Source organism: Accipiter gentilis, chromosome 30 (genome assembly GCF_929443795.1).
Source record: "Accipiter gentilis chromosome 30, bAccGen1.1, whole genome shotgun sequence".
In the NCBI taxonomy this organism is placed as follows: Eukaryota; Metazoa; Chordata; class Aves; order Accipitriformes; family Accipitridae; genus Astur; species Astur gentilis.
The window spans coordinates 16,071,570-16,098,850 of NC_064909.1; the positions used below are offsets into that span (position 1 = coordinate 16,071,570).

Consider the following 27,281-nt stretch of genomic DNA (forward strand, 5'->3'; position numbering starts at 1 on the left):
CCAGTTTTCTGTTAGCCTTTGGTTTATCTTGCTATTTTTCTTTTTTGGGGAGGGAAAATGTCCACATGCCAGAATGTGATTGAATAAAGACTGTCATTCATGTTGCAGCCCATTATGAAAATATCCTGGAGAGCCTAAGTAGTCCAGAGGGAGACTGATAATAGCCATATCTATGGCTTCAAAGCCCCAATAAAAGCCAATGGGGTCACTCATTTTGATTTCACTCAGATCTACAACGAATATAAAGCCTTGAAAATGCAGGAATAGGTGCTAGATTAGAATCAGATGGGTCCCCCACTTCTCCTGGGACTGCCATCCCCACACATCCCCCTGCTAGCTAAAGAGAAGATTTTAAAAGCCATGATTAAACTGACTTTTTACACTTATTTTAATGATCAGTAATTCTTCTGGAGAAGACACACCTCATCCCAAGGAACAAGGAGTTTCTGGCAGGACTGTGCAGGGTGAGATCCCTGCAGAATCCTCAGTGGAAGAAATTAGCCTGGTGTTACTATGGACATCGCCATGCCTTTTCTGCCGTGCTTGATGAAAAAGAAGTCACCTGTGCCTTTAGGCAGGAGTGTCTTTCAAAAACACACCCCACTCATCCAGCAGAACTACCAGGCCTTGTTGGAGATGTGCTTGAAGAACAAATGCCTGTTCACAGATGACAGCTTCCCTGCTAACATCAGCTCTATTGGAACGGGAGCACTGCTAAAGAAACTACCCCGAAATTTACAGTGGAAGAGGCCACATGTAAGTGACTTTCAGTGAATAATCTCATGATAGCCAGCAAATAGTGTTAGCATTGAGCAGACTACTCTTAGACTTTAATTTAGCTATGCCTTAATGCCTCCAGAGATCACACTTATTGTATCAGCTGTCATTTTGGAAGCTGGGGTACATGGAGTTTCATAATTGCCTTTGAAGCATTTGTTGCCCAAAATCATAACCAGCTTCATTCTGTTTATATCCAGTAATGCTCAGAGCAGGCAGAAATAGCAGGTGAAGGGAGTGAGGCGAGCTGGTGTCCTTGGACCTCACAGGTCTGATGATCCCACCATGATTCCATGATGACAGCTCTCAAGGTCTTGACCTTTTAGAAGATTTCTGAGTTTCTAGACAGTTCTTAGCCATTGACCCCTCTCCCATGGCCCACAAACTGTTGTGATGCTGGAGGCTGCGACTTTCACCAGCAGCAGCAGGTGCCTTATCTTCTTGCTGGGCTGTTTTTTTCCTGCTTAACTGTTTAGTCTATTGTACTTGGACCAATCTTTTCCCACCTCTCAAGGTTGAGCTTCTACCATGACCAGTAAATGGTTATCAGTCAGTGAGTTGTTTTTAGTTCTGGAGCCTCTGTTTTCTACTTGTTTCCATATTTCCAAGGCCTTTGCTGGTATCCCATGCTTAAACTGAACATCACAACAAGAGACACCTGGTTGCAAGGGCTGGTCACAGAGCAAGTTCTCATAACAAATGGATAGATAAGAAGTCTGGGAGGCCAGAACAGGAGCCTGGCACAGTTAGATAAAGCCTGTTAATAACAATGGCAGTTATGTTCTTACTGAGACACTAAGCAACATATTGACAATCAGATCTTCCTGAAAGCCATGTATAGAATTATCTGAGAATTACAGTAGCACTGACTCCTTATGTTACCGTATCTGTAAAGGAATTCTGCCAGGTAACAGCAGATAGCATCTCCTAGATAAGTTATTTTCTAGCTGTCACATTTTGTCAGATTTAACCAATTTCTTAGAAGGGCTGAGTTTCTGCAAAAGTCATGAAAATCACTGGGAAAGTAGAGGCACCTTTGCAAAGCAAGCAGGAGAGCTTGGGAATAGCAGCCCTGGTTCTCAGAGTTTCATACATAATTCAGTCTCGCATATGGTTTGTGTTAAGTCAGGATTTGCAGGCAGAGGAAGAGTGCAGTCCTCAGGAGCCTGAGCTGGGTTGTGCCGGGCACTGTGGCTGAGGCAGTTATGTCAGCATAGAGGTATTTTGGAGGGAGAGGTCAATATGAGTCCTGGCCTCTACAAAACCCTTCAGGTGTCCCTCCACCCCAGGGATATTGGAATGGACTTGAAACCTCCTCTGTCCTTCAGTCCAGCATTCAGCTGCTCTAAAACTGCCTCGTCAAGAAGGCTGCCATTTGTTCTGAATGCCAAACCTAGCCCAGCAAAGGCTCTCTGAAGAGAGATGCTGTGCATCCTTCAGTCCTTATGCTGCAGAGGAAACGCTGAGATTCTGCTATTCAGCCTGCAGGCTTGTAGCTTGCTGCATCTATGACTGATGGCCTGCAAACTGAACACCCAAACTCACCAAGGATAGGGGTTGGTGTCTAATTACTTCGACTGCCTTCTGAGGGTTTGCTGTTTCTGTGCTACTGCCTGAAGGGGAAGCCAACAGTGTGAAAATTAGCTTGAGCAATTTGTGGGTCATTAGAGTGAAACGTAAGTTTGACACTTAGATTATTAATTTGACCCCAGAGGCACTTGTGAGAGAGAGAAAAAAAATTTCTCTCTGAACAATTATTCACAGACCCACTCTTATCACAGCAACAGGAACTTTTGTAGCAGCCATCGGTTAGTCTGTAGCTCGATTGTCAGGCAAATTGTGGAGATATCAGCCAGGTTAGCTGAAAGTTTGAAGTTATGTTCTGCCATCATAGCCTTTTTTGGCTGAAACCTGTCAGCAATTACAGAGGAGCAGGGCTGGCAGGTCTGAAGGGTTGCCTTCTCAGCAAGGGAGACCTGTGGTGATGCATCTGAGCACCAGTGGCTTATGTCTGAGACCAAATTCAATGTAGACCAAACACAGATGTGTGCCCAGGCTTGTTTCAGATTGGCCTTAGCACATGATAATACTGAAGCTATACCTGAACCAGAACAATATCTGCTGGGACAAAGGGATCCTGAGTATTTTGAAAGCTTTGATCAGGCAGAGGGAGTGTTTTGTCTATGAGGTTTTTACATCCTAGACTAGGAACTCACTGGATTTCCCATCTTACAAGATCGCAGCTCTGCAGGCAGAAAGTCCTTGACTTCAAGCTAAATCAGCTCATGTTACTGACTTGACTCTCTCCCTCATTTCTTTTTGGTTGTGTGCTTCCCAGGCTTTGCACAGAAGTCCGGTATTTTATGCTGCAAACAGAAAGCAACTTGATCTCTGCCAAGGATTGGTGGGTAAGGAGGCTCCTTTGTATAAATATCTAAGTATTCTTATACAAGATAACATTTTGTGTGGAATTTTGACTGTATAAAACTTGGCATAGAAATAGAAGGTGCACATATACTTATCTCCTCACTTGGCATGGTGTGGATCAAGCAATCATTAGGATGGGATAGGCTCAGTAAAAAACCTGCAAGCTTCAAGGTGGGATTTGAAGGGTGAAAGGTGTCTCCACAAGCTGAAATCGCCACTCTCTGTGTTGCTTCTGTGCATGCTAGTACTGCAATAGGAAGTGATCCTGTGCTTTTAGTGATCTGTAACATTGCTGCTTGACGACAACTGAACATAGACCACAGAAGCAGGAAAATCTGAGACTTTCACTATCTTTATATCTAAGGGTTAGTGTGAGTGCATTCTCTTCCCAGCTGAGCAGTTAGAAAAATCATTTTTATGCCCATGTTACCTAAAGTAAAAGGCTATATTGTCATCTGCAAAACAGGTAGGGGCAGGACTAAATTTATTTTTAAGTGCTTTAAGCCCTTAAAACACAAAGTCTGGTAAGTACAGTCTTGCATGTGAGATCCATTGGAAATTATTTTTCTCTTCTGAAAAGTTAATGTTTTCAAAGAAAAAGGGAAAAGTTTTTTTTTTAAAATAGTGTGCCTTTACAGAGAACAGAAAAAAACACGCAATGTCATTAAAAAACCGGAATGTTTCCATTAAGAGCTATTTCTTGCTAAATTTCTTATTTAACCAAACAGTATCCAAATGAAAAGATCATGAGAGAACAATTATAAACCAATCATGGTTTGGTTAAATAAAGCACACGTCTGGATCATCTCATTTTCTGTGTATGATTTCTTATAATTGTAAAGACATCAGCACAACAGCTCTTCTGCTAGCATCTTGGTGGTGTTCCTGAACTTGGCTGACAACTCTCGCTTTTCAGCCAACTGCATGTGTCCATTTGTCTTGGCGCAGAGAACTGCTGGTTCCTGGCGGCCCTGGAAGCCCTGACGTTCCACCAGGACATCTTGGCTGTAGTCGTGCCACAAAACCAGAGCTTTGAGAGGAAATATGCTGGCATTTTCCACTTCCGGGTACATCTGCTCCCCCAGCGCGTGGGAGATCTTCAGAAATCCTCTGTTACGTTTTGTGCCACACCCTTAGATAATTTGTACACGGTTCCCCTTGGCCAGTGGCAAGTGGCCCGAGCGTATCCTGGCCTGGAGAGTAGCCCATCATCCCTCCCACAAAGCAGTGCAGGCAGTGGATCAACTACAAGCCACTGGGAGGATATACCTCCGCTTGGCCCTTCTCTCCAGCTGTACCCTACCCGTATTTTAATCCAGACAAAAGTCTTCGTCCATAGTGGCAACAGTCAGCTGGACTTGAGCATATCTGCTCTAACCTTCTACCCCTTTTCCCAGCTCTTGATGCAATTCTGCTACCCTGCAGTTAGGAACATCTTCCCAGAAGCCTAGCTGTGTCTAATTTCCCTGCTTAATCCTTTTACTCCTGGTATGTGCTTTGTATTCTCCTCTGGCAGGGTGGAGCTGAGGAGTTGGCTTTGTGGGTGTATCAGCACATCCCCTGACCCAAAGCAGCCCTCCCCCCAAGGCAGCTCGTCCTGTGCCCCCAGCTAAGCTATCTTGCCTTTGCTGTTGTTTAAAGTGGAGGTCCCCTCCAAGGGAAACATCAGCTTATTCTTTTCCCCTGACAGTTCTGGCACTTCGGTGAATGGGTTGACGTGGTGATTGATGATCGCCTGCCGGTGAATGAGATGGGGGAGCTGGTCTTTGTTTCCTCAGTCTATAAGAACGTGTTCTGGGGAGCCCTTCTGGAGAAGGCATATGCTAAGTAAGTGACTCATTCCAAGTTATTCAAATAGTCTCTCTAAAATATGTTGGTTGGTGCCAATGCGGTTTGTTCTTGTTTATAAATGCACCTCCTAGGCCTTGCCACATTTGGAGTCTACTAAGTGGTTCTTATCTTTCTGTTACTACACAGTAAAAGCTGCCACTGCAGTAGCTGTTATCCATCCAGGCCCTTGAGTTTAAACCGAAGGGTTTAGGAGTAGGTGTGAAAACAGACCTATCCTGGGGAGTTGTCCTCTGTTGTCATTGTTTGGAGTGTATTGGCTAGGATGATGCCTGCCTTATAAATACCACAGAGGAGTGGAAGGCCACAGATAGGGGTTTTCAAAGGTGAATGATTTCTGATGCCTCCTTTGATGCATTATCAATTTGAAAAACCTCCCAATGAGTTTTACTTTGGGGGCCTGCTGAAGAATTGTACTTTTGTTTTGGTAGAAGTTCCTGCTCTGTGGTTCCCCACAGCTGATGCATTCAACAAGTCACATGGCACGGGGGAGAATGCTGGCTTCTCTTCAGGGTGTTTTGTCTTGTGTGCTTTATCAGGACTAAGAAGATAAGCAACGAGGTGTAACTGGTGGAGTGTGTTAATCTTGGGCTGAAATAATGTCTGCAAGGAAAAATCCTAGTTAACAGCGAGAAAAAGATCACAGCAAAGGAGAGAAAGTGCAGTTATTTCTTTTGGGGTTGTCATCAGAACAGAAAGAGCTGAGAAAGTTGCTCTGCAGTGGTGAAGAAAATCGGATTGGAGACTGAACTCTCAAGGCACTGTATCATTCTCTGGTGATATATTCAGACAACATTCACTGAGGCAGAGTTATCAAAGAAGTAGTGATGCGCTTGTTCTCGCTACTGTGTAGTGAGGGATGATAGGGAATGAAGAGTCCCTTTCAGACTATGGCCAATCTTGGAGGCAATTTGCTAGATTCCTAAATGAGAAAGATTTCCCTAAAGTAAACATGAGTTAGTTACAGCCCTCCTTGACCTATCATCTGTGACTATAACCCCAAGAATATATTCATTTCTTTTTTGCTAGACTCTATGGCTCCTATGAAGATCTGCAGATTGGGCAAGTTTCAGAAGCCTTGGTGGATTTTACAGGTGGTGTTAATATAAGGATCAATCTTGCAGCAGCTCCTCCTGATCTGTGGGATATCCTGACAAGAGCAACCTACAGCAGATCTCTCATGGGCTGTCATACACATTTAGGGGTGAGACTTGGAGTAACATGAAATAGCTTCACAGCTAAAAGCCTTTCCAGATCTGTTTCCCTCTGCTCAGCTAGTCATTGTGACTCAAAAAGTATCAAAGCTGCCACACGTGACTTTCTGTAGAAATCACATTCTTAATGTTAGAGTTTGCACATGGATTGATTCCCTGCTGCTTTCAGCTCCCTGTTGTATACATTTAGGAACTGGTTTATCTATCAAAGAACCTCTATTAAATAAGGATTCCTCTTTTTGTTAAATAAATGTTCCACTTTTACAGTAAGGCACAGAGACTCATGGAACAAGCTTATAGCTAAGATAGAGAGAGGTGTGTAGTTCAGAACATGAATTCAGGTCTTGGCTTCCAAGCCTTATGCTAACATATCAGCTGTTGGGAAGCCCTACTATTCTGAAAATCAAAACCTAACCTCCCAGACTTTTAAAAAGTGAGATGGTCTCTAGTCAAAGATCCAAATTTAGGAAGGGACCTTCCCAATCTACCTTCCAATTCCAAACATACTGCAAAATATGGCTGTTAGGAGGTTAGACTTAATTTTTTTTTCCAGTTCAAACCATTCTCCATTTGCTTTGAGAGTCATTGCTTACACAGGTACAGGTCTCTAGTATTGGTATGAGTCTGCTGTGTAAGTAGGGATAGAATGAAAGGTTTATTTACCTTCTGTTTCTCTTCCTTGTATACAGGCCACAAAGGTCCTGAAGAATGGGCTTGTTGCTGGCCATGCCTACACAGTAACTGGTATTAGAAAGGTAAGACTAGCCCTAATGTCCTGGGTCCAGGTTTGTTTGGATGTCAGCAATTTTTATTGCAGTCATAGGTTCAACCCTTAATCAGGGCAACTACCGTATCTCTGCCCCCAGTGCTCTTCTCTTAGTCTAAGGCTAAAAGAGGCTGCGTGCTTTGTAAAGATTCACTTTCAAGTGTGTCCACTTTAGTATCATGAACCTGATGTAAAGGACAATGGTTATAGATCAGCATATCTCTAAGGGTGGGAATGATTCACAGGGCTCTGCTGAAAGCATCACCTACAAATGAATCTTAGCTGTTAAGGATGAAAGAACTGGCCTTTGGGGATGCTGGGAGGATGTGCTGAAACCTACTTCAGGTAAAAAGCCTTCATCTGAAGTCAGAGGAGAGGCCATAGAGAAGTAAAGATAACTGAATATAAGGGCCAAAACATGAAAAACTGCAGATGGGAATGTGAGTCAAGGCTAAAGTAAGGGAACTGAACTAGGCTCCTGTGCAGACTACCAGGTAGACCCCACTGATCTGCAGAAGTATCATTGGGAGTCCCCTAAGGATATTTGTCTAGAGGTAAGGGACAGTGAAATAATAGGTCCCAAAGAGTGAGAGAAGGCTCAAGCTTTCTCTTCCTGGATTGATGGATGACTATCTTGTCTGACATCAAAAGGAGGTTGACAAGGGTAGTGAAGAACTTTGTGGGGCTTTGTGGGTGAAAGCACATTCAGTACCTCTAGCAAGAGATACTAGGGAAGCTGGAAGTGATACTATGAGCTGGATGATGCTCACCTGTCTCCCACACACAGCAGGAGGGTTTTAGGTATGGACTTTATCAGCGACATGTCTGTCAGTCTGGCTCCTCTGACGGGATGAAGAGCCAGGCAGGAGTAAGGGACTGAGTGAGCACGTGGAGCTGTATGCTGCCAACAAAGCCCCTAGTCAGCCTGGCTCCCTCTTCTCCCACCATGGCATCCCATTTCAGGAGACACTAATCTATGTGGTTACCCCATGGGCTGCATTGTGCTATGCCATTGCACTGGGGTAGGACTTAGCTTTCACAGTAGTACAATCCTGCCCCCACATAAGCACAAAATGAGCAGATGTTGGAAAGGAAGAGGAATTTACAGACAATCCTCCAAATTAGGAAACTGTGAGGTCTCTGGTTTCAGTTATAGAAGGTAAGATAAAGCATCTTAATCTCTTTGTGCCAGCATTCAGAGTTGTTCGTAGATTTTTATCATCATACTTGCTGGCATATATGAGAACAAACAAAATCTTTGTTAATATCTGACATAGTACAGTGATATAAACCAGATGAGAACTGCTGAGACCTTGGTAAGCACAGTGTTACTGTTTTATACAGGTGACCTGTCAATGTGGACCAGAAAACCTAGTGAGACTGAGAAATCCATGGGGAAAAATTGAATGGAAGGGAGACTGGAGTGACAGGTGAGTTTAAAAAAGGGAAGATCTGATGCTGAGTGTGAGGAAGGGTTTCTCGGAGGAAAGATGCTGCCATCTTCAGGCATGAATTAGTGCTGAGAGCAGCATTAGGATAAGTAACAGTTGCTTGCACAGACCATCTGGTGTCAAAGCAATGACTCGATAGATTTGTATTTTTCCAGCAGGTAGTGCTCACGTAGTTGGGCTCACTTCACACGTGCAGCTTCAACAAGCTCAGTTCTGCTTTTCCATTCACTGAATGCCAGAGGAGACATAATATGAACATCAGATGCTGACCATATTGCTGTGATCTTGATGGCATGCAAAGTGACAGATAGCTGTGCAGAAGGCTCTAAACAAAAAGCATGTTTCAGGGCACACAGCCCTTTATCACAGGAGGGACTGTGCTAAGTCCTCCATGGGTGGGAAAGTGTTGGAGCTGGGTGGCTGCAAAGGAGTCCTTCGTCCTGGCTGTTTGGGGAACTACAATTGTGTATCCAATCAGAGGAAGCAACTAGTGAGGCAAATGGGCCCTATTTTGCATCTGCCTGAATTTTTTGATTGGGATCCATGAAAGACAGTGTTTTGCATTCTAGACCATGGGCAACTGTAGACTTGTGTCCTATTCCCTGCACAGGCCCTGTTAGCTGAGGCTTGGGGATAGGGAGGAGGGAAGAGCATAGGGAGGTGTTGGGAATCTGGGTGACTTTCACCTTGTCTGCAGAGCAGTAACTTCTCTGATGCATGTCTGTCACATAATGACAACATACCAGCTGTTCCTGTTGAAGAGCATAATGAGCAACATACTGTAGGCCTGCCTTTTAAATGACTCCCAGCTGCCTCTTGTGCTGTCCTAGTCATTCATTCATTATGCCAAACACTCTTCCTATTATGTCTCCTTTGACAGAAAATTAACCAACAAAACAGGTCTAGATTTTTATATTTTAAGCACTTGGAAGCTGTGTGTGCAAGTGAATGGACTGGCTCATGGAAATGGAGCATTTCTGGCTTCTGCCAGAGAAAACTGGAGCCACTTAGCTATAGCTCATGGGGACCAGAATGCTTGTGGAGAGTCTCCTATGGCTGAAGGCATAGGGGGCCTGTGTTTAGTGGGGTATAAATGTGGAGATATATGGGGACAGGGATTTGGCCTCTTTTTGTAGATGAAAGCTATGTGCTCTACCTTGAATTTGAGGACACATTTGGTTAGTCACCTCATGTTTTTCCCCTCAGCTCTTACAAATGGGAGCTGCTGAGCCCGAAGGAGAAGATTTTGCTGAGGAAAAAGAAAGACGATGGAGAATTCTGGTAATGGCATAGTCTTGCCTCTTCTCTCCTTGCCAGTAGCTCTGGGGCTGCGTCTGGAGATGAAGCAGCACATTGCCACTTAGGTTGAGGCATATGTGATCTGCTTTATAACAGCCCATGCTTGCTTTCTTGCTCTCCTCCTCTGCTTGATGATGCGAGAAGCAGTAGCTGTGCTGACACAGAAGAGATGCACTGTTCTTCAGTGGCAGGAGTGAGGGAAAAGCAGGATGCTGCCAGGGCTCCTGGGGACATGGGCAGCTTTCAGGAACTTTTGTTCTGCCTTTTGTTTTTAAGGTAGCTTTGGGAAGCTCTTGCTTGCCTTATATTTGTTCCTGGTTTCTCCACAGCTTCTGCCAAGAGGTGGCAATGTTGTTGCCTGTGTCATTTCACTGCGGTCCCTTTGGTGGCAATATTATTTTAATCTCTGTGCTGCTATACTTTGCTGAAATCTTAGTCCTGCATTTGCTACTGCTAGATGCTGCTGTTGGAGCAGACGCTCTCTTCTTTACTGCCTAATAAAATATGAGCATTACCATATGTAACACAGAATGGTGCGGCTTCGAAGTTCCCTGTTCCCTTTCCTTTTCTTTTTATAAGCCATATGGACTAAACTAAATTGCTGACAAGATGTCTCTTGGCACTCTTTTCTCAGGATGTCTCTGCGAGATTTTAAGATCCATTTTGTAGATCTGATGATCTGTAAATTAACTCCAGACCTGATGAGCCAGGAAGATGGGAGGAAGTGGATGTACTCCCTGAAGAGTGGAAGATGGGTTAAAGGAAGTACAGCAGGAGGAAGTCTGCGATTCTGTAAAGGTGAGAGGTGCTCTTTTGGATGACTGTGGGGTAACATTGCTCTGCTGTTGCAGTTACCAGCACTTTATACCTGTTAACACGAAACTGACAACAGAAACATGCTCTTCCTGCTTCAACGCCCACACAAACATCAGAAATAAGCAGCTGAAGGACTTGATTAGCTTCTGCTATCATAAAAGCTGCATGACTCGCGAACACAGGGCAATGGGCTGGTTATGGCATGAAATGAGCTGCAGAATCCTAGGATCAGTTGCCAACACTGAGCTGCTTTGGGGCATTAAACTTGTCTGTTAAAATTTGCATCCTCAGCATCTCCAGGGAGTGGTACTTTAAGTAAAGTGAATGGGAAATGCAGAGCCTCAGCCTTTCTGGAAGCAGAGCAGGTGGGGTCTGAAGTCAGCTAGCCCATATACCAGAGGTGATAAAGGAATAGTGATACATTTGTAAACAAAATGACCTCTTAGTTGCAGGTGACTGGAAATGTAGTTCCTTGTTCCTGGGCCTTCCTCCTGTCTTACTTAGTGGTTGCACTGCTAAACTCATAAACTGCACCCTAAGATCAAATCCCTGCGAGGTCTGGAGATCCAGACAACCTGTGACCTATTCAGTCTGATGCCAGGCATCAGGTGGGAAGCTGGCAACCAATTTTGTGATGGAAAATGACATAAAAATGTTTTTCTTGTTTTGCTTAGGCGCCTTTTGGATGAATCCTCAGTACTGGCTGAAAGTTTTACCAGCTGAAGACAGTAAGAAAAGCCTGGGTTCCTGCAATGTGGTTATATCCCTGATGCAGAAACACAGCAGCAAACACCGGAACCGAGCTCCTCACCTCTTTGTTGGATTTTCACTCTACAAGGTGCAAAGAATTCTTTGCCTTTCTTGCTTTCACCAAATAGGAAAATTTCCAGCCCCTGTAAATTGTAGAGCTTTGCAGACCAAGAGTTTTGCTATGCACAGGGTGATCTGTGCTCTTTTCTCCTTGCCTGTGCCCAGTTTCCTCACACATCAGGGCTAGGCTCCCTCAGACTCTGTGGCCCGCTTGCTGCCTCTCCAGCATGCTGGGTGTCAGGCTGCAGAGCAGTGAGAAATGCCACTTGCTTCAGAGCACACTGAGCTTTATTTTATTTTCTCTGAGAGTATGTGCAAGAGCTGGAATAGGGTGCCAGGAGTCCACTTTGAGGCAGGGAGAGTGCTGCCATGGTAAGATTGTGCTTGAGAAGTATTCCTAGTATGATGTGGCAGCTGCCCATGTGTGAATACTGCTAGTTCTCTGTGTATGCAGGGGTAAGTGGATATCACTAGAAGGAGTGAGAGTTTCCCTGCCTCAATTCTCTGCTTATCTGTGAGCCTTGCAGAGCCACTCTCCTCCCGTGAACAGAGCCACAGCTTTTGTTGCTGCTGTGAGTTTACATAGTTATGGAGAGATGGCTGTGGGGCAGGGTTTTCAGGTGGAGGGGCTGATATTTCTGAAGGCAAAGACCCCAGCTGGGTGTATGTAGCTGCTTCCCAGCAGCTATGATATGGCTATGTTGTGTGAGACCCAAAGGTCCCTGTCTGACAGATGCTCTGTTTCTTTTCTTCCTGCAGGTGGACCTAGAGGTAAGTCCCTTGTCACCGCTGCTGGCTGTTTGCTGGTGGACCTGGATTGGTGCAGCTGTTATGACAACACTGAAGGTGTTGTGTTTGCCTTTGCTCCTTGGCTGACAGCTAGTAACAATATATTTGATTTCAGTGAGGCACCACAGTAAGTCACTATTAATGCAGAGCTATCCACTGACTCTTCTGAAAAGCAGCCATATCAGGAGGGCTCAGGGCTCAGAAGCCTTAAAATGGGGCATTAGTTCTTCAGCTTCTGCACTAGGTCTTCAAAGGTTTAGAAGTGGCATCAGTGTTTACCTGATCAGCACTTCGTCCCTGCTGCAATTGTAAGATGGTGCCCCAATTCTTGGCTGTGTCTAAGCTGGACTCACTGCGGCAATCAGGGGAGCCAGAGCTACCTTTCTGCTGCCTCCCAGTCTTGGGATGAGGTGGGAACAGAGCCTATGTCCCATGCAAGTCAGGGGTCTCCTGGGGAGCTCAGGTTCCTTCCTGGCTGGGGATGCTCTGAAGCTGACACTACAGGCGTTTTCAGCTTCCTCAGGCCAGCTGAAGGCCTGCTTTCTAGCATTTTCTTTAGCCAGTAGCCTTTGGGACCTGAGGAAGGGCCCTGGAAGTTAAACCCTGATGTAAGTCCCAATTTTGACCCTGACATCAGAGGGCTATTTAAAAGAGGGAAAGGTTTAGCTCCTTTTGTCTTGAAAGGGTGTATCTTCCACTCTGTTACTACTCAGAACACCTCTGAAATGAGAGTCCCTTTGAATTTGGGCTGGCAAAGAGCTGGTTTGGGTATATGGTCAGGGCAGCACAATTGTGTTCTCAGTTATTGTATTTCCAGCATGGTAACCATGAGGTAAGATGCCACTCCTTCCTGACTTAAATATTGTGGGCACTATCAGAGTTACAAGTGAGTTAAAATTCCTGGCAGAGGGGGTCTGAGTGTGGCCATAGCACGCTGCTGTGCTACACCCAAGGGGGAATGGTGGCAGCCAGGACTTTAATTTCAGGTTTGTAGCGGTTGCCAAGATCAATACAAAGAGATGGCAAGCTGAGAACATCTAAGGTATTGGAACTACAGTCAACAAAGTATTGACTGGAATATAAAAACTTTGAATTTAACATAAGGGGCATGAGGAGGAGTAACCCTGAACCCTTCAGAAGAAAGATTGCTCTATTAGTAAGAAAAATACTGGCAAAGGAAGAGGAATAGCATCTCCACTATGAGGCTGTGGAGTAAAATGGCTAAATGTTTTGAGGAACAGCCAAGATCAGAAGGTGACAGTGGGTTTAGCTAGCAGGATTATTTATTTGGCTTGTGTGCTGGGCACTTGGTGGCATTAAAAATGAGTTCAGAGTTGCCTGGATCAACACTTTATCTATCCTCCTATTGCAGAAAAGTGCTGCAGAGCAAAATATCTATAAAAGCCAAGAGTGCCAGGCAGATCAAGGACACATGTGGAGTCAGGGCTAGGGATTAGGTTGCTCCTGCAGTATGCTCAGATCACAGGTGTTCAGAAAAACCCTCTGCTACCAGATCCCTAGTGCAAAGGACAAGCTGGGGACAAAGTGTGTGGTACCTATGGGATAGGAGGGGTGTTCTGGCTAGTGAAGAGCAGTCTCTAGAGAAGTTCTTGCCTGCAGTCATTTCTGCCAGTATAGAAATTACTTTTGCAGTAGCCACTCTGACAGGAGCCTTTTCTCTTTCCCAGTATTTGCTGCTGTTTCTTGCAAGTACTATTATATTGTTGATAAGGTTGCAGGAAGACCTGTTCTTCGTCATATTAACATTGGGCAGGGGCAGTGTGTAGTGAGAACTGCCATGTCCTGGGAGGAGGCTGAGTCCTTTGGGCCCTGTTATCTGCTTGTGCTGTAAAAAAAATCTGAGGTGTGAAGGCAGGCTGTCTATGCCATGCCTGTGAATTCTCCACGTGCCTTTTGTCTCTTTGTTCAGCTGGTGCAGAACACATTTCTCTTCTGTTTCTTCTCTTAACAGTACCAGGAAAGCAACAGAAAGCTGCCCCCAGGTTTCTTCACCCGACATCAGCCTGTGAACAAGCACCAGGTCTTCCTTGATGAGCGGGAAGTGACTCATGACTTCCACCTGGTACCTGGTATCTATGTGATTGTCCCATCCACCCTGAAGCCTCAGCAGGAGTCTGAATTCATCCTGCGGGTCTTCTCGAGGAAGCATGTTCTTCGGTGAGATGCTGGTGCCCCTCTGACAGCGCCTAATTCTCTGGGATGGTAGGATGGTCTGGGCTTTCTAACCTAATGGGGGCAGCATAAAGACTTTACTCTGCAAAAAGCAGCACAATCTCTTTTGGAGAGGCTGGCTGTGGGTTTCTCAGACCTCAGGATTCTCAGTGGCTGAAACTGCTTTTAGCCTTATCCTTTCAAGAAGTGTTGAGGTAGGCCCACACAAGGGATTCTTGCAGCATGCTCAAGTTTGAGGCTGTGGAGAAGGACAACAGTTTTTAATGCACCATCAGTTTGCCAGGAGGCCCTGCTGGCGATGCTAGGATGGTTGCTTGTGCAGAAATGGTGCTTTGGAGACTTCACGTGCCAGCAGCCCCTGAGGAGCCACGTGGGCATGAGGGCTTCCCTTACTGCAGGTGTTACACTAGGGAAAAAACCCCATATGTTGCAACAGAGGGTTGGGGCCCTGTCTGAGGATGGGGGATACCACCTGTGATGAGACAAACACACAACTCTGGGACATCTCCTTAATGTGTCTGCTTTTTTGCATCTCCAGGGAAATGGGCGGGAACACCAGTTTCACTCTCTCTAAGGTGAGTGAGAATGAGGGGAGTGGGAGGTCTGTGGTTTGGTCTTCAGGTCTGAATGTTGGGTTTTTCCTGTTGCCCTGCCCTATCGAGAGGCTGAGAATGTGAGTGCTTGTGTTGCAGTGCTTTTGAAAGGGCAACTGAGGTTTACAGGCAGAGTCCCTTGGACCATGTGGATAGAAGCAGTCAAATGTCGGGGATGAGCGATTTTTTAGACACCTTTGTTAGTTGCCTTTTTGTGAACTTCTTTTAGTGACACCATCTTACTTGCTGTGCAGTCTTTCCTATTCATGGCTTTTTGGAGACTCCTGGTGTTTCTTGCACTTCTCCCTGCTCCTTTCATGCCTTGAAAGTTTTGAAGACATCATGGGACCTGAGCAGTATTGTTCCCATGCAGTGGTCTATAGGTTATTTTCAAAATAACTGAGCTCAATGGCAGTGCATGCATGTCTGCAACTTGTGCCAGGGAGTTTATAGCATAGTCTGTTCCCCTGGCATAAACAGGGCCATTCTTTCTTTCATGTCCTCTATCCTCCTGTATAAAGGAGGACAGAGACTCTTCTCTCTCTTCTTGGCATGGAGTGAGCCCCATCCTTTCTTCTTGCACAGCTTGTTGGGGGGGGGGAGGATGTTTCTTCTCACTGAGTGTTATAGGAGTATTTCTTTCCAAGCAATAGCATTTCTGTGAGGTGGAGAGCTATCTTAGCAGTGGGCTGCGTTAGTGATATAGCATTGATTGCAGTGATGAGGAGAAGGTGGAAGGGCAGGGGATGAGAGTGCGGTTCTGAGAAAGCATCTTTACTAACTCTGTCTTGGATGGCAACATTTTTCTTCCTTAAGTTAATGATTTATTTATTCATTTAAATATCTTAAAGGAAATTGTTGATAGATATGAAGGCAAGATTTGGGAGGATTTTTTCACAAAGCATTTCAAACAGGTAAGTGTGTGCATGAGCTGCCAGAGTAAACTCCTCTAGAGCTATTATGTAGCTCTGTGAAAGTTAAAGCATATGGACATTCAAGGGAGGTCTGGATGTGGAAGTGTGGGGAGCAGAGAGGGGTCACAGGAGGTTGGGCTGCGCATACAGTGCTGATTCCATCCAGCAGATTTGACTGCAAAGCTTAGCAATGTGTTAGCATTGAGATAGGCATACTTCTCTACGGTACGGGGTGTGAATGCCTGGAGCTTAATGCCACAGGATGTTGTGGATGTGACAGTATCAACAGGCTCAAAAGGTATTGGCAAACTGATGGGCAGCAGGTCCGTAAATGAATACTAAAGGACTAGGCAGGTATGTAGCCTCTAAGATCCGTTTTCCAACAGGTGCCAGGAAAACAGGAGAATGGACTGTAGAAGCTGACCAGGCTCACATGCTCTCCCTAAACTTTAATTCCTATTGCCTGTGTTGGGGGAAAAAGTGGTGGGCTGTGTGGATCCATCCTACCCTTTATGGTGTTCTTGCGCTTATTGGAGAAAGTCATCTCTTGGGGAATACCCCCTGAAATATTGACACTTGTCTCATACATCCTTCATCACAGTTTGATGGCAGCTAACTTGTTTTGAGAGGTAAAGTAGGTATCAGGTGTCCCATCACCTTTTTTCACTATTTTTTCCAGTGAAAGATTCTTTTTAACGATCACTCTGGTGTGATTTGGGATCGAGTTGACCTTCAGGGATCCCACTAACTATGGTGAGGGATGAAAGTGTTTCACCTTTCAGAAAAGGTGGCCACATTTATTTAGCAGTATACACTATATTTGACGAACACAATTTCACAAAAACACATTTGCACTTCTGATAGCAATATTTAGATGGAAGCAGTTACTAAAAACAGGCAATGCTTTTACTTTTTGCCACTTGTTTAAGATTTTGATTTTGAGAATGGTGTGGCTTTCAGATGTGCTAGAAATTGCCACATATTGTGAGATGCTGGTCCTTTGCTGTCAGGAGGTCCAAGTATGCACAGAGGTGAGCAGTGGTACCATTTCTTAATGCATTACCCTGGCAAGCCTCAGTGATCTGAAAACAGGCTTTTATTTTTGAAGGGTGACATTTAAAAAAATCCTCCAAACAAACAAATGTCACAGTTTCTAAAAAAACCTTTAAACTTTAGTGTAACAAGGAGGAGGGGAAGTCTCTGCTTTTGAAAAATTTAGGGAGGAAGTATTTTGAAGTTTCCATCTTTTTTTGTTTGTAAATGATAAAAGGGAAATATTTGAAGCAGGTCTCTTGACAGTGTGCTTGATGGGACAGATGGCACCAGGGCTGAAAGGTTGGCGGTCTGGATCCTCACTCAGTGTAAATCTGCACTACTGCATTGATCTGTTTGGAGCCCTAAGAACTTAGCCCAGAGCAGACTGCAGCTCTTGCAGGCTGAGAATCTTGTCATATTCAAAGAGAGTTTTTTCTATTGATTTTCACAGTGGCTGGAGTGGGGCCAGAAAAGCAGAGAATGAAGATGGGACATGCTGGGGAAATAAGAGGGAGAAAGTGATTTAATAATTTTAAAAAAATAAATAAAAATTCTCTTCCATATCACAGAATCCTGAAATAAATGCTGTTCAGCTCCAGAAGATCCTGAATAATATATCTTGGAGAAGTAAGTGCTGAGAAATAATGTTTCTGTAAAATAAGCCCTCTTAGAGAAAAGCCTCAGCTCCTGTATCTGTTTCTTGAATTCTGAGAAGAGAAACTGGCTTGAATCTGACTGAACTGACTCTTCTGATGCCACGTTAGATTTCCAGAGAAAGGATTTGCTAGGGTGTGAATCAATATGGTAGAAATTTTGTAAGTGATGCTAATCTAGTTTGAATTTCAACAACTGAAGGAATGACGGGGAAGAGCAAGCATAGATATTGTGTGTGGATGCAGACTCTGAATTTGACCTCCAAACCCAGCATGACCTCAGCCTTGACTCTGAAACTGTATCTCATTTCACCTTGTGCCACTGCTAGAGTCTTGGCAGCACCACTGCTAGAAGGCATAGAAAGTTAGCCTGGTCTGCAGGCAGTTAGGTGGTGGAAGGGGGTCTTGTCTTTACCTTGATGTGCCTGGTTCATGCTCACTTTTCCTATTTACTCTTCCCTGCTGTGCATGCATAGGGCTGTTCCTTGTTTGTGTTTGGGAGACAGGAAGGAGGTGCAGGTAGCCTGTGTAACTTATGCTTGTGAGAACCAGGTGAGCCCAGGGGTTGTCTCTCTAGTGAGGACTGTGACATCCACTCTGCCAGTGGCAGCCCAGAGCACTCCACAAGTTCATAGTTTGGTCCTTAGTTATAAATAATGCTACCTGGACAGCAGCGAGGTATTGTAGTGGCTGATTTCTCTGAACAGCGGCAGTGAAGTTACAGATACAATGATGAATCCAGTTTTTCTTGCCCCTTTCTTCGCTGGTAACAACTGATGTGCAACACAGAAAATACACCATCCAGCCATTATAAGCAACAAAGATGACGAACAAAAGACTGATATGATGCCTTTTCCACTTAAGCTGAATTTGACATTGCTCCCTTTTCTACAAAGGTGCACAAGGATAGCTCTTCTATCTTTACAAAGTGACCCACCAGGCACTGTTTTATCTGTGAGAAGACTATGTTGAATAGAGAGTCTTTATTTTTCATAAGTCATCAATTTTAAGACATTAATTTAAAAATGTTACTGTACTTGATTCATATTTAGTAAACAGGGCTATTACAAAATTAAAACATCTTCACTTTCTGGAGAGAAGGTATTGGTGAGTTATGCTTCTGTCCCTTGCTCAGTGGAAGTCTACAGACAATCTATAATCATGATTTGCAGTGAGATTAGAGTCTATTTCTGTTGCTCTTCATGTAACTTATGTATGAACCAGGAATGCTAAGCTTTGATGCAGCATCATGTTTTCAGTGATGCCTGTACTTTTAATTATATTAACAGAGCTGGCAGCATGTCTTTGAAAGAGAGAGAGAGATGCTTAGCACAAAGGTTTCAATTAATCTGCAGTGCTGCTCCCCAAAGCTCTTCAGGTCAAGTGACTTTGCTCAAGGTCATGCAGTAAATTCTGTTTGGGATTACGGCTTTGGATGTCCTTTTCCTTCCATTTTCTCTTAATAGCTGGAGATAGTGCACCGTATTTCATTCCATATTACACGCCTGCAGGGAGCTCATATTGGATTTTCTGAGACTAGTGGAATCCATCCTGTTGCCTCATATTTTTATCATCATAGATGATACGTCTTCTCAAGTGGGTGTAAAGTTTCACAAAGGTTTTGGGGCCTAAGCCCTATCAAGGGAGGGGGAATTTTGTGAGAGTCCATTTTTCTGAGAGATGTTCAATGACTCCTCAAAACAGTTGGGTTTTTGGTTTTTTTTTGTTGTTTTTTTTTTCTTCCCCTCTCCAGATTTCCAGAATTTTCACCTGAGTTTCAGTTTGGATGCCTGCCAGGGTATCTTGGCGCTCCTGGATGTATCCTTAGCATGAGTGATACTTCTGACTCATAATACTTCACTGAAGCATTATTTCTTCAAGCAAACGGGGTGTTACTGTGATTTCTTTACCACCAGGACATGGCCCTGCTTATTGAACTTCTCACCCTCCATAATAACAGTTCAGCTGTGACAGAATGGAATTGGTTTGGGAAAGGGTTGATTCCTACCGCCTCTGAAATCAGCGGCCAGGTTTCCATTGACTTTAGTGGGAGGAGGATCAAGCCTATATATAGGCTTGTGGGCTAAGAAATCATTATCCTCATGTTATAATTGTGTGAATGTTAAAGTGGCTATGAGTTTTTGGTTTGTTTCATTTTTTTTTATGTCATGGGTGCTCTCTGAAATTTAATTGAGATGTTCTGACCTTAATTGTCTCATGAAGCTGAATGCCTCTGGCACACTGAGTATCCAGGAATTGAGAGTCCTGTGGAAAAGGCTGCTTTTCTATTTGGTATAACAATAATTTCTGTGCCCCCTCGCGATATGTCCCTGCTCACAATCCCTTTGGTGTCATCTGTTGTTTTTTGGGGGGGCTGTTTTGTTTAAAAATATTCATTCCCACCTCCCGCAGGAAGTTTTCCAGAAAGGAGATGCTAGCAAATCAGGAAAGCTCGACCTTGTGGAACTGCATGCAGCTGTACAGGAGACAGGTGAGCCCACAGCGCATCTTGGCAAGTCTCATCCTCTTCCTTATAAAGGCTGGAAAAAGTTCAGGGCTGGGAAGCATCTTGAGAATTGTAGGTAGAGCCCAGGAGTGGAAAAATCTCTGTTTCGCTCTTTAGCTGGGTAAACACATCTGAAAATTATTTTGCTGTGGGATGGGCTACTTAATTTTGCCCCAGTGTGGTCTCATACTGATAGTTCTCTGAAACAGAGTGTCTGTCTATTTTAGACCCAGTTTTTAAATCCCTTCCTGTTAGTTGCTAATTTAATTTTGAAAGACTGTGTGGGGTTGTGTGGATACGTGCAGGAGGCCAGGTCTAGCTCATATTAAATTGCTACCTCTGCTGAAGACGACAGCTCAGGGACTGAACCTGGAAATGTGGGACTTGCACAGAGGCAATACTAGTGCCAGACTTCACAGATATAATGTCTGAAGCTTGATCTAAAAATGGAAGATGATACATATGGGTCCAAATACTGGACCAAGCTCTGTTGCTGTTACTGAGTGGGGGCTGTTAGTGGGGGCTGGTACTCAGTCTTGTAGCTTCTTTTGCACATTTACAGCTTAAATATCACTTCTCCTTTTTTGGTGTGTGGTTCACCCAGTTCATCTGAGTCAGTGAAAGCACAGTGAAGAAACCCAGGTGTATCTCTGCTAAAGCAAACTAAAATCCCAGGCCATGAATAGAAAATACTTTTATTCCTTGTAAATGCTGCTTGACATTGGGACTGATGGTTTCTGTACGAGCTTCCTTTGGAATTTCTTTTTCATCTCCTTTCCTACTCTCTTGTGGAGTATTGCTCTTAAACACAGCTGCTATTACCCTCATACCCCATGAGCAAAGGATGCCTATGTGTATTTTATTCCAACTCTGGCAGGACTGTGAGTATAGGGGTCAGATCTGAACGCTTTTAAGTTTGCAGGAGATATCTCCACGTAGTGGTCTCCTTTGGGCTGGCTAAGATTTGATTATCTTGGGGGAGGTTTGAAAACCCATGTTGTTGGCGAAGGGCTGAAGACCACTCAGTTGTGCATGCTTATAGCTGTGTGCACACCCACAGCTGTGCACATTCAGCTGTGTACAGCTGGGAGCTGCCATCTCATTCTCTTTTCCCTTCCCCCCCCCCCCCCCTTTTTTTTTTATGAAGGCATTTCACTCAGCAATGAAGTCTGTAATTTGATGGCAATCAGATATGGCGACCCCGACTTACAGATCAGCTTTGAGAGCTTTGTATGCTTCATGCTTCGAGTGGAGATCATGGGAGGTGAGGCTGGCGTTACAGGACTGGCCAGGAAGCTGGGCTGTCCAGCTAAGCCCTGGCCCTTCTGACGCTGCTCCAGCTGGCAGTTGCAAGGTCAAAATTAAGAGTGGGTTTCTGAATAGACCAAGAATAATCAATTTAAAGCAAGGGACAGATATAGAGGAAATCAAGCTCTTTACCTTTCCACCAGTGGCTTTCTACAGACATCCAGGCTGTACATATTGGAGTGATTTAGCTCCCTGCAGATTTGAACCAGCCTTCTGTAGGAGGAGGCAGGCAAATTACAGATGGAGGTTGCTCATTTTGCAGGAAGAATAGAGCCTTGGAATATACCTTTGGTGGGACTGCAGTTGTGATGATGAGACAGCTGATACTCAGTCTGTGAGCTCATGCTGTAGACACTTCACACGTGTCTCAAAACTGTAGTGGGTGAGATTGGGACTGCCTGCATTTTGGGGTTTCACAGCTGGATGGACAGACAGTAACATGCCTGACTTTATTCAGCTGCTCCCTGTGTCCCAGCCCTCAGGGATCTTCCAGCCATAGAACAGAGAAGCACACATGCACTTGTGAATAGCCTACAAACTCTGCCTTTGAGGTTTTTCCTGAGACAGAGTGTCTTGGCTGGTGTTGATCTCTTGGCTATTAAGTTAATGCTCTTTATTTATTTCTTTTCCAGAGGCCTTTCGCAACTTAACACAAGATGGCAAAGGGATATATCTCCGGGAATCTGAGGTAAAGCCTGCTCCCTGACTGTCAAATAGGGGCTCCTTCATTGCAAGTAGCACTGCATGTTTTGTTCTGTAGCGTTAAAAAAGGTATCTTTACCTGATCACTTACAGTGTAGGTTAGAAACAACAAGGAGCTTCAGGCTTCTAAGTCTTCTGCTTTTATTATGGCTTCTGCTCCTTCTGGAGACAGACAATCTGCAATGCCCCATAGTCCACTGCAGTTGTGAATATTGCAGAGCTCTCACAGGGATGGATGAGTTCAACCCACTTTCCCCATTATTTTACAGTGGATGATGATGACACTGTATTCCTGAAGCAATGCTGTAGAGGAGGGGACAACACAGGCCTGTACCAGGATGACGAAGGCTGCTTTGTATCAACTTTCTGCGCACACTGGACTCTCTGGGCTCAGCCCTGCAATTTCCCTCATATGAAAAGTCTTCCCCTCAGGCAGACTTGACCTAATAATGACAGACTTGGTGAACTGAAGTTTTGCTAATTAATGTACTTATTTTGAGTCCTCCTTCACTTCAGACAACCTTTCTGAGAAGAGACTGCTGGATGCCAACCACTACAAGTGCACAGTGTGACACCATGGAGTGCGGTGGCTGAGTCACTCGGGTCACCTACTTAATGCTGGTGTTACGCTGTCACTATTATAGGATGGCAGACATTGTGGTAGTGCCCAGAGGCTGTGCTTAGTGATGGGGCTCTTGAGCCTGGGAGAGAAATGGCCCCTGCCCTGAGGGGCTTGTCACCTAATAGGAAATCCCAGTTCTGCAGCTGCTAGGCCCATGATAGAGGGCAGGAGTCTGTGTACTTGTGGGGAAGAAGGGGTGGGGACTCTCTGAATGAACACTCTTCCCTAGCCACGACTTGGAAAGGTGATTTGCAAGCATTCAAACCATCTCTTTTGCTTTTATAAGTCAGCATAGCCCTATTGAAGTGAATCTAAGTTGATTTGACCAAGCAATGAGCCAGGCCTCCAGCTCTTTATTGTGGATGGAGGTGTGATGTGTGTGTATTTATTTCAGAAAGGCAGTGGGTTTTCTCTGCAGATTGAAAAGTACAGTACAGTGATAAGTAAACTGAACCCATATTGTCTTTAAGTCACCGGAGATTGGCAGGGAATAGATGTTCTCTGTAGCGTGATACAGGAGCAGTCTGGTAAAACATTTGGATGTTTGTCAGTTACTTTTATAAAACAGGATGAGAGAGCATGTGTGTGTGTGCCTTTAAACGATGCAGGCACATGTAGGTAGCAGCTAATTAAACAGTGGAAACTGGGTGCGTAGCTGTGAACAGTGTTAGAGAACATGTTATAAGTGGGACTATTCACATCAAACTCTGTGCTAGAGTTGCTTGATGCATCTGTTTGTAGGATCCTTTTTCACTTTCTTACCATTTATTTAATTGGGCTGGAAATGTCCATGCTAAGTTACAGGTTGTTGCTTCTATTCCTGCCCACCCCCCCCAGTCCTGTGGACAGCACAATTGTGGCTTTTTTCCAGTGCAGAGCCTAGTCTGGGTACTGAAACGGAGCTCCCATGGGAATGAACATACAATGAAAGACCATACTCTAATCCCTTTGTAGGAAGGAGTTATATTAAGCTTGCATAGGCAGCCTTCCCTCTGGCTTTTTGTGACTTTTTAGGTGCTTAATCTCATAAATATCCTTTTAGAGTGTGTATGAGATTCAGGAATGAGGGACTGTGGGTAAGAAAGTAAACACCAGGAAAAGACTGAGCTCAGGTATGCGCTTACTGCTGCGTTGAAGCCTGTGCAACAGCATAAGGATATTTAGAGAGAAACCCCATCATGTATAAGTGTTCTCAGTCAGGAGGCGTTAAACAGTAAAAACAACAGTGTGCACTTTATTCCCCAGAACAGTCTGTTTCTAAACAGTATCATTTTCATACTGTTTTTATGAGAAAACTGTTAGAACCACATAAATAGATAGCTGCGTTTGTGCTTTATTACAGATGATATATCTGTTGTCTACTGTGGTGTCACTGGAGCCACAGGGTTCAGATCTGCGAAAGTTAGAGGGAGCTGGGACATCCAGGACCCTTGAGCAGCGGTGTTGCAGCACTGCCATCCTGCTGAGCTCCCGAAGGGCCTCTATTAGCAGCTCCCATCACAAAGCACATGCCCTCTCCCAACTGTCATGCCTCTCTTTTCTTTTGTGACTCACAGCTGAACACGATAGTGCAAACTAAATTAGCCTGATTTAATTTGCACTCAGCTCAGTGGGGGATATTATAAACACTGATTTACTGTGTGCAGGAGCAGCACTAGAAGAACCGAAAAGGTTGATTGAAAGAGCGTAGGTCTTGCTTTTTCAGTGCACTCGGAAAAAGATGGTCCCTGGCACCCACAGGGATGGCTGGGGGGTCTGTGTGAGTGTAGAGTGTTCACAGCAGGACTCTGCTGGACATGATGGGATGAAAATCTGTCAGTCCCAACTGGGATTGTTGCACAGTATGTGTAACCAGCTGAACAAGAATCATTAAACGCTAGGAGTATGCTGAGCATAGCTCTGCCACAGGCTGTGCAAATCCGTGGTGCAGGACACCACAGTTTCAAATTGCAGTTCATTTTAATGTTGTACACATTGTTTTTTATATCAGATTTTGTACTTATTTACTTCACACCTCTTTAATGCAGAGCAATGTAATTGCAGGGAGATTATTTTGCTATTGATTACTTGATCCAGGAAAGAAACAGAATTCATCCATGCCATGAATCACTAAGCATTTGCAGCAATAAACTTTATTGAGCCATGTGACTTGCTGTTACAGAATTGTAAAGAATGCTTTACTGGAATGATTATACCAAACCGTGTACAATTCAAACTGAATTATCTGGCTCACAATAAAATGTTTTTGGCAAGGGCACCTACTCGGACACTGTGAGGCTTTTATATTGCTAAAAGAATAACGTTTTCTGGGCAATTCTGAAGATATATTACTCCTCATTTACAATGTGTATTGTGGAAAAAATGGTCTAAAAGGCTGCTGAAGGATGCATTCGCTTGTAACCACAGCATTTATAGAGATGCTGAGCTTTGCAGTGGGTGGTATTGCTCTAGCAGAAATGAAAGAAAAGTGGGGCTGTGGCTTGAAACTAGTATTGCTAATAAAGGTCCTTTTTGGAAAAGGTGGGTGCAAATAACAAGAAGAGCAAATAATGGCCGGAGTGTGAAGAGGAGCTGGATGATGAAGTATACTGTAACAGTAAGACTGAGATGAAATTGAAAGGAACTAATCAACCCTTTGCAAACAAAATATTCAGCTAGAGCTTATTGCCACAAGATACAAACACACAACTGGAGGTATTTCATTGTTTCCTGGATATAGCTGGCGCACATGTTTAGTATGCAGTTGGGGTACAGCAGGTACATGTCAGCCTCACTGCATGCATTCTGCATGGTCAGGGCTTCTGTCCAGATGGCAACAGGACAGGCTCTACCCTCAAGCCTAATAGGATTCAAAAAAGGACTAAGACTTACAGGAATGGCAAGCATGGCTGGAGCGATCATGGCCTCCGTGAAGAGCTGTGGCACAGACCTGACATCTGGCTTCAGGCAAAAGGGGAAGAGCTGTTCCCTGGGGACAAATTACCCCAAGGAAAATCACTCCAAGATCATGGGGCTCTTGCCCTTGGACAGCTAGGGTTGACCACCACTGGAGAGATACCAAGCTGGTCCAGGTTTGAGATTGAGTATTTCTGCCTATCTGTATTTCTTTCTGGGCAATCAGTTAAAATTTGAAGGTCTACGTGCTGTTGAGATACTGCAGTGTAGTTCTCTGCCTGAAGGTCACATCTCTCCTTTTCGCCAATTTTACAGTGGGGCCAACAAGACTCCTGCCTTACCTAAAAGCATGTTACAGCCCTTTGTTGGGAGGTATTATATTCATGTAAGGGGCTACTGCACAAACCACCATCGTGCCTGACCAAGCTGTCCAGTGGACTTTGACCATACCACGAGATGTTCTGTGTAGAATGAATAATGCTTTGTTTTTAATTATTAAGCAGTACATGTAATCTTAACTCCATGACCCACAAAAGGCATTTCTAAAGGGCAAGTTGTAATTGCACTGGAGCCATAAAAATGGGGACTTTGACACTTTCGGAAGGAAAAGGCTGTTTCTGAGGGCAGGCAGTGCCCAAAGGCTGGACACTGAGCAGAGTGGGTACAAGGTGTCCCAGTAACACAGACCTGTGCACAGGGCAGTGATGGAAATGAAGAGACAACATGGGAATATGGAGTCAAAGCCACTGCCAAATCCGAGCGTCCACCAGTCCTCGCTCACCCCCTCTCCAGTCCTGCAACCCCACCAGGACACTAAATTAAAACAATGGGATTTCAAAATTTGCAAACCTTAAGTCTTTCTTTATTTCCTTTGTGAATTTTCAGGCCGATATTTCAAGCTTTCTGCCCAAAGATGGAGGGCTGTGGAGATTTTTCTCCCAACATTAGTTCTGCTCGACTGGCTGAGTACAACTCTGTGCTCCAATGTGGAAGAGGAGTGAAAAGCTGGAGTTTCCAACAGGTATGATGTTTACATCCACATTCAGAAAAGCTAAAGTCCCCCCCCCCCCGGCCCTTTGTTATTATTTACAGTGCCACAGTACTGAGGGGAGGAAGGTCAGGTCCCCAGGGTGCTGGCTGCTGCGTGACCAGGAGAGCAGAACTTGTCTGCTTAGAAAAAGAAGTACGTCTGCAGTGCCCAGGAGGAGTGATCTGTCTGTGTTCAGCCTGGGGCTCTGTAGTCAAAACTTTATCTGAACCTCAGTCTCCTGAAGCCCAGCCCGCTAGCTCCTCTTCCCCTTGTGTACCAGAGCGTTGCTGCTTTATAATCCCCATACTGCTGTGAGCCAGATTTTTCCCATAAGCAACACTTCTTTCTCACTGGCATCCAGGAGCTCGAGTTATGATCCTGTCCCAAGGTTTGGGGCTTGGCAAGAAGCCAGCGGTTGCCGGGTAGTTCTTCTGCACCTCACTTTCTGCACGCGTGCTCCTGCACATACCCACGCATCCCATGTCACCTTCCTCAAAAATAGTTGCAGTGCTGTGCTGAAAAAGAAAGGAAAAAAGATGATCTTTATTTTTTGTCTTCCCTGCTCAGGGAGCAGCTCCTTGCGGAATGAAATGCTAACGAGCACCTTTGCCTTTCCTTCCTGCTATGTCTTAC

At 44.6% G+C, this 27,281-nt stretch overlaps 1 protein-coding gene across 1 annotated transcript; it reads left to right on the top strand.

Moving 5' to 3' along the window:
- Positions 1-4,248: 4,248 nt before the first annotated feature.
- Positions 4,249-26,611, top strand: CAPN14 (calpain 14). The gene is made up of 17 exons (XM_049833403.1): positions 4,249-4,271; positions 6,082-6,256; positions 6,956-7,021; positions 8,377-8,462; positions 9,690-9,764; positions 10,417-10,580; positions 11,273-11,436; positions 14,170-14,375; positions 14,929-14,965; positions 15,835-15,897; positions 17,502-17,559; positions 19,339-19,403; positions 19,809-19,877; positions 19,998-20,076; positions 21,239-21,355; positions 22,032-22,087; positions 26,504-26,611. Exons 1-17 carry the CDS (start codon positions 4,249-4,251, stop codon positions 26,564-26,566), a joined length of 1,566 nt encoding a protein of 521 aa, XP_049689360.1. The 3' UTR covers positions 26,567-26,611.
- The last annotated feature ends 670 nt before the right edge of the window (positions 26,612-27,281 follow it).

What these genes read in the sequence shown, in the direction of transcription:
- CAPN14 (XM_049833403.1), top strand. Translation starts at nt 4,249, where the DNA reads ATGCTGGCATTTTCCACTTCCGG. An exon ending in GTATCTTGGCGCTCCTGGAT is followed by an intron (nt 19,404 to 19,808) that starts GTATCCTTAGCA and finishes TGTCTCATGAAG; the next exon opens with CTGAATGCCTCTGGCACACT. An exon ending in TATATCTCCGGGAATCTGAG is followed by an intron (nt 22,088 to 26,503) that starts GTAAAGCCTGCT and finishes GTGAATTTTCAG; the next exon opens with GCCGATATTTCAAGCTTTCT.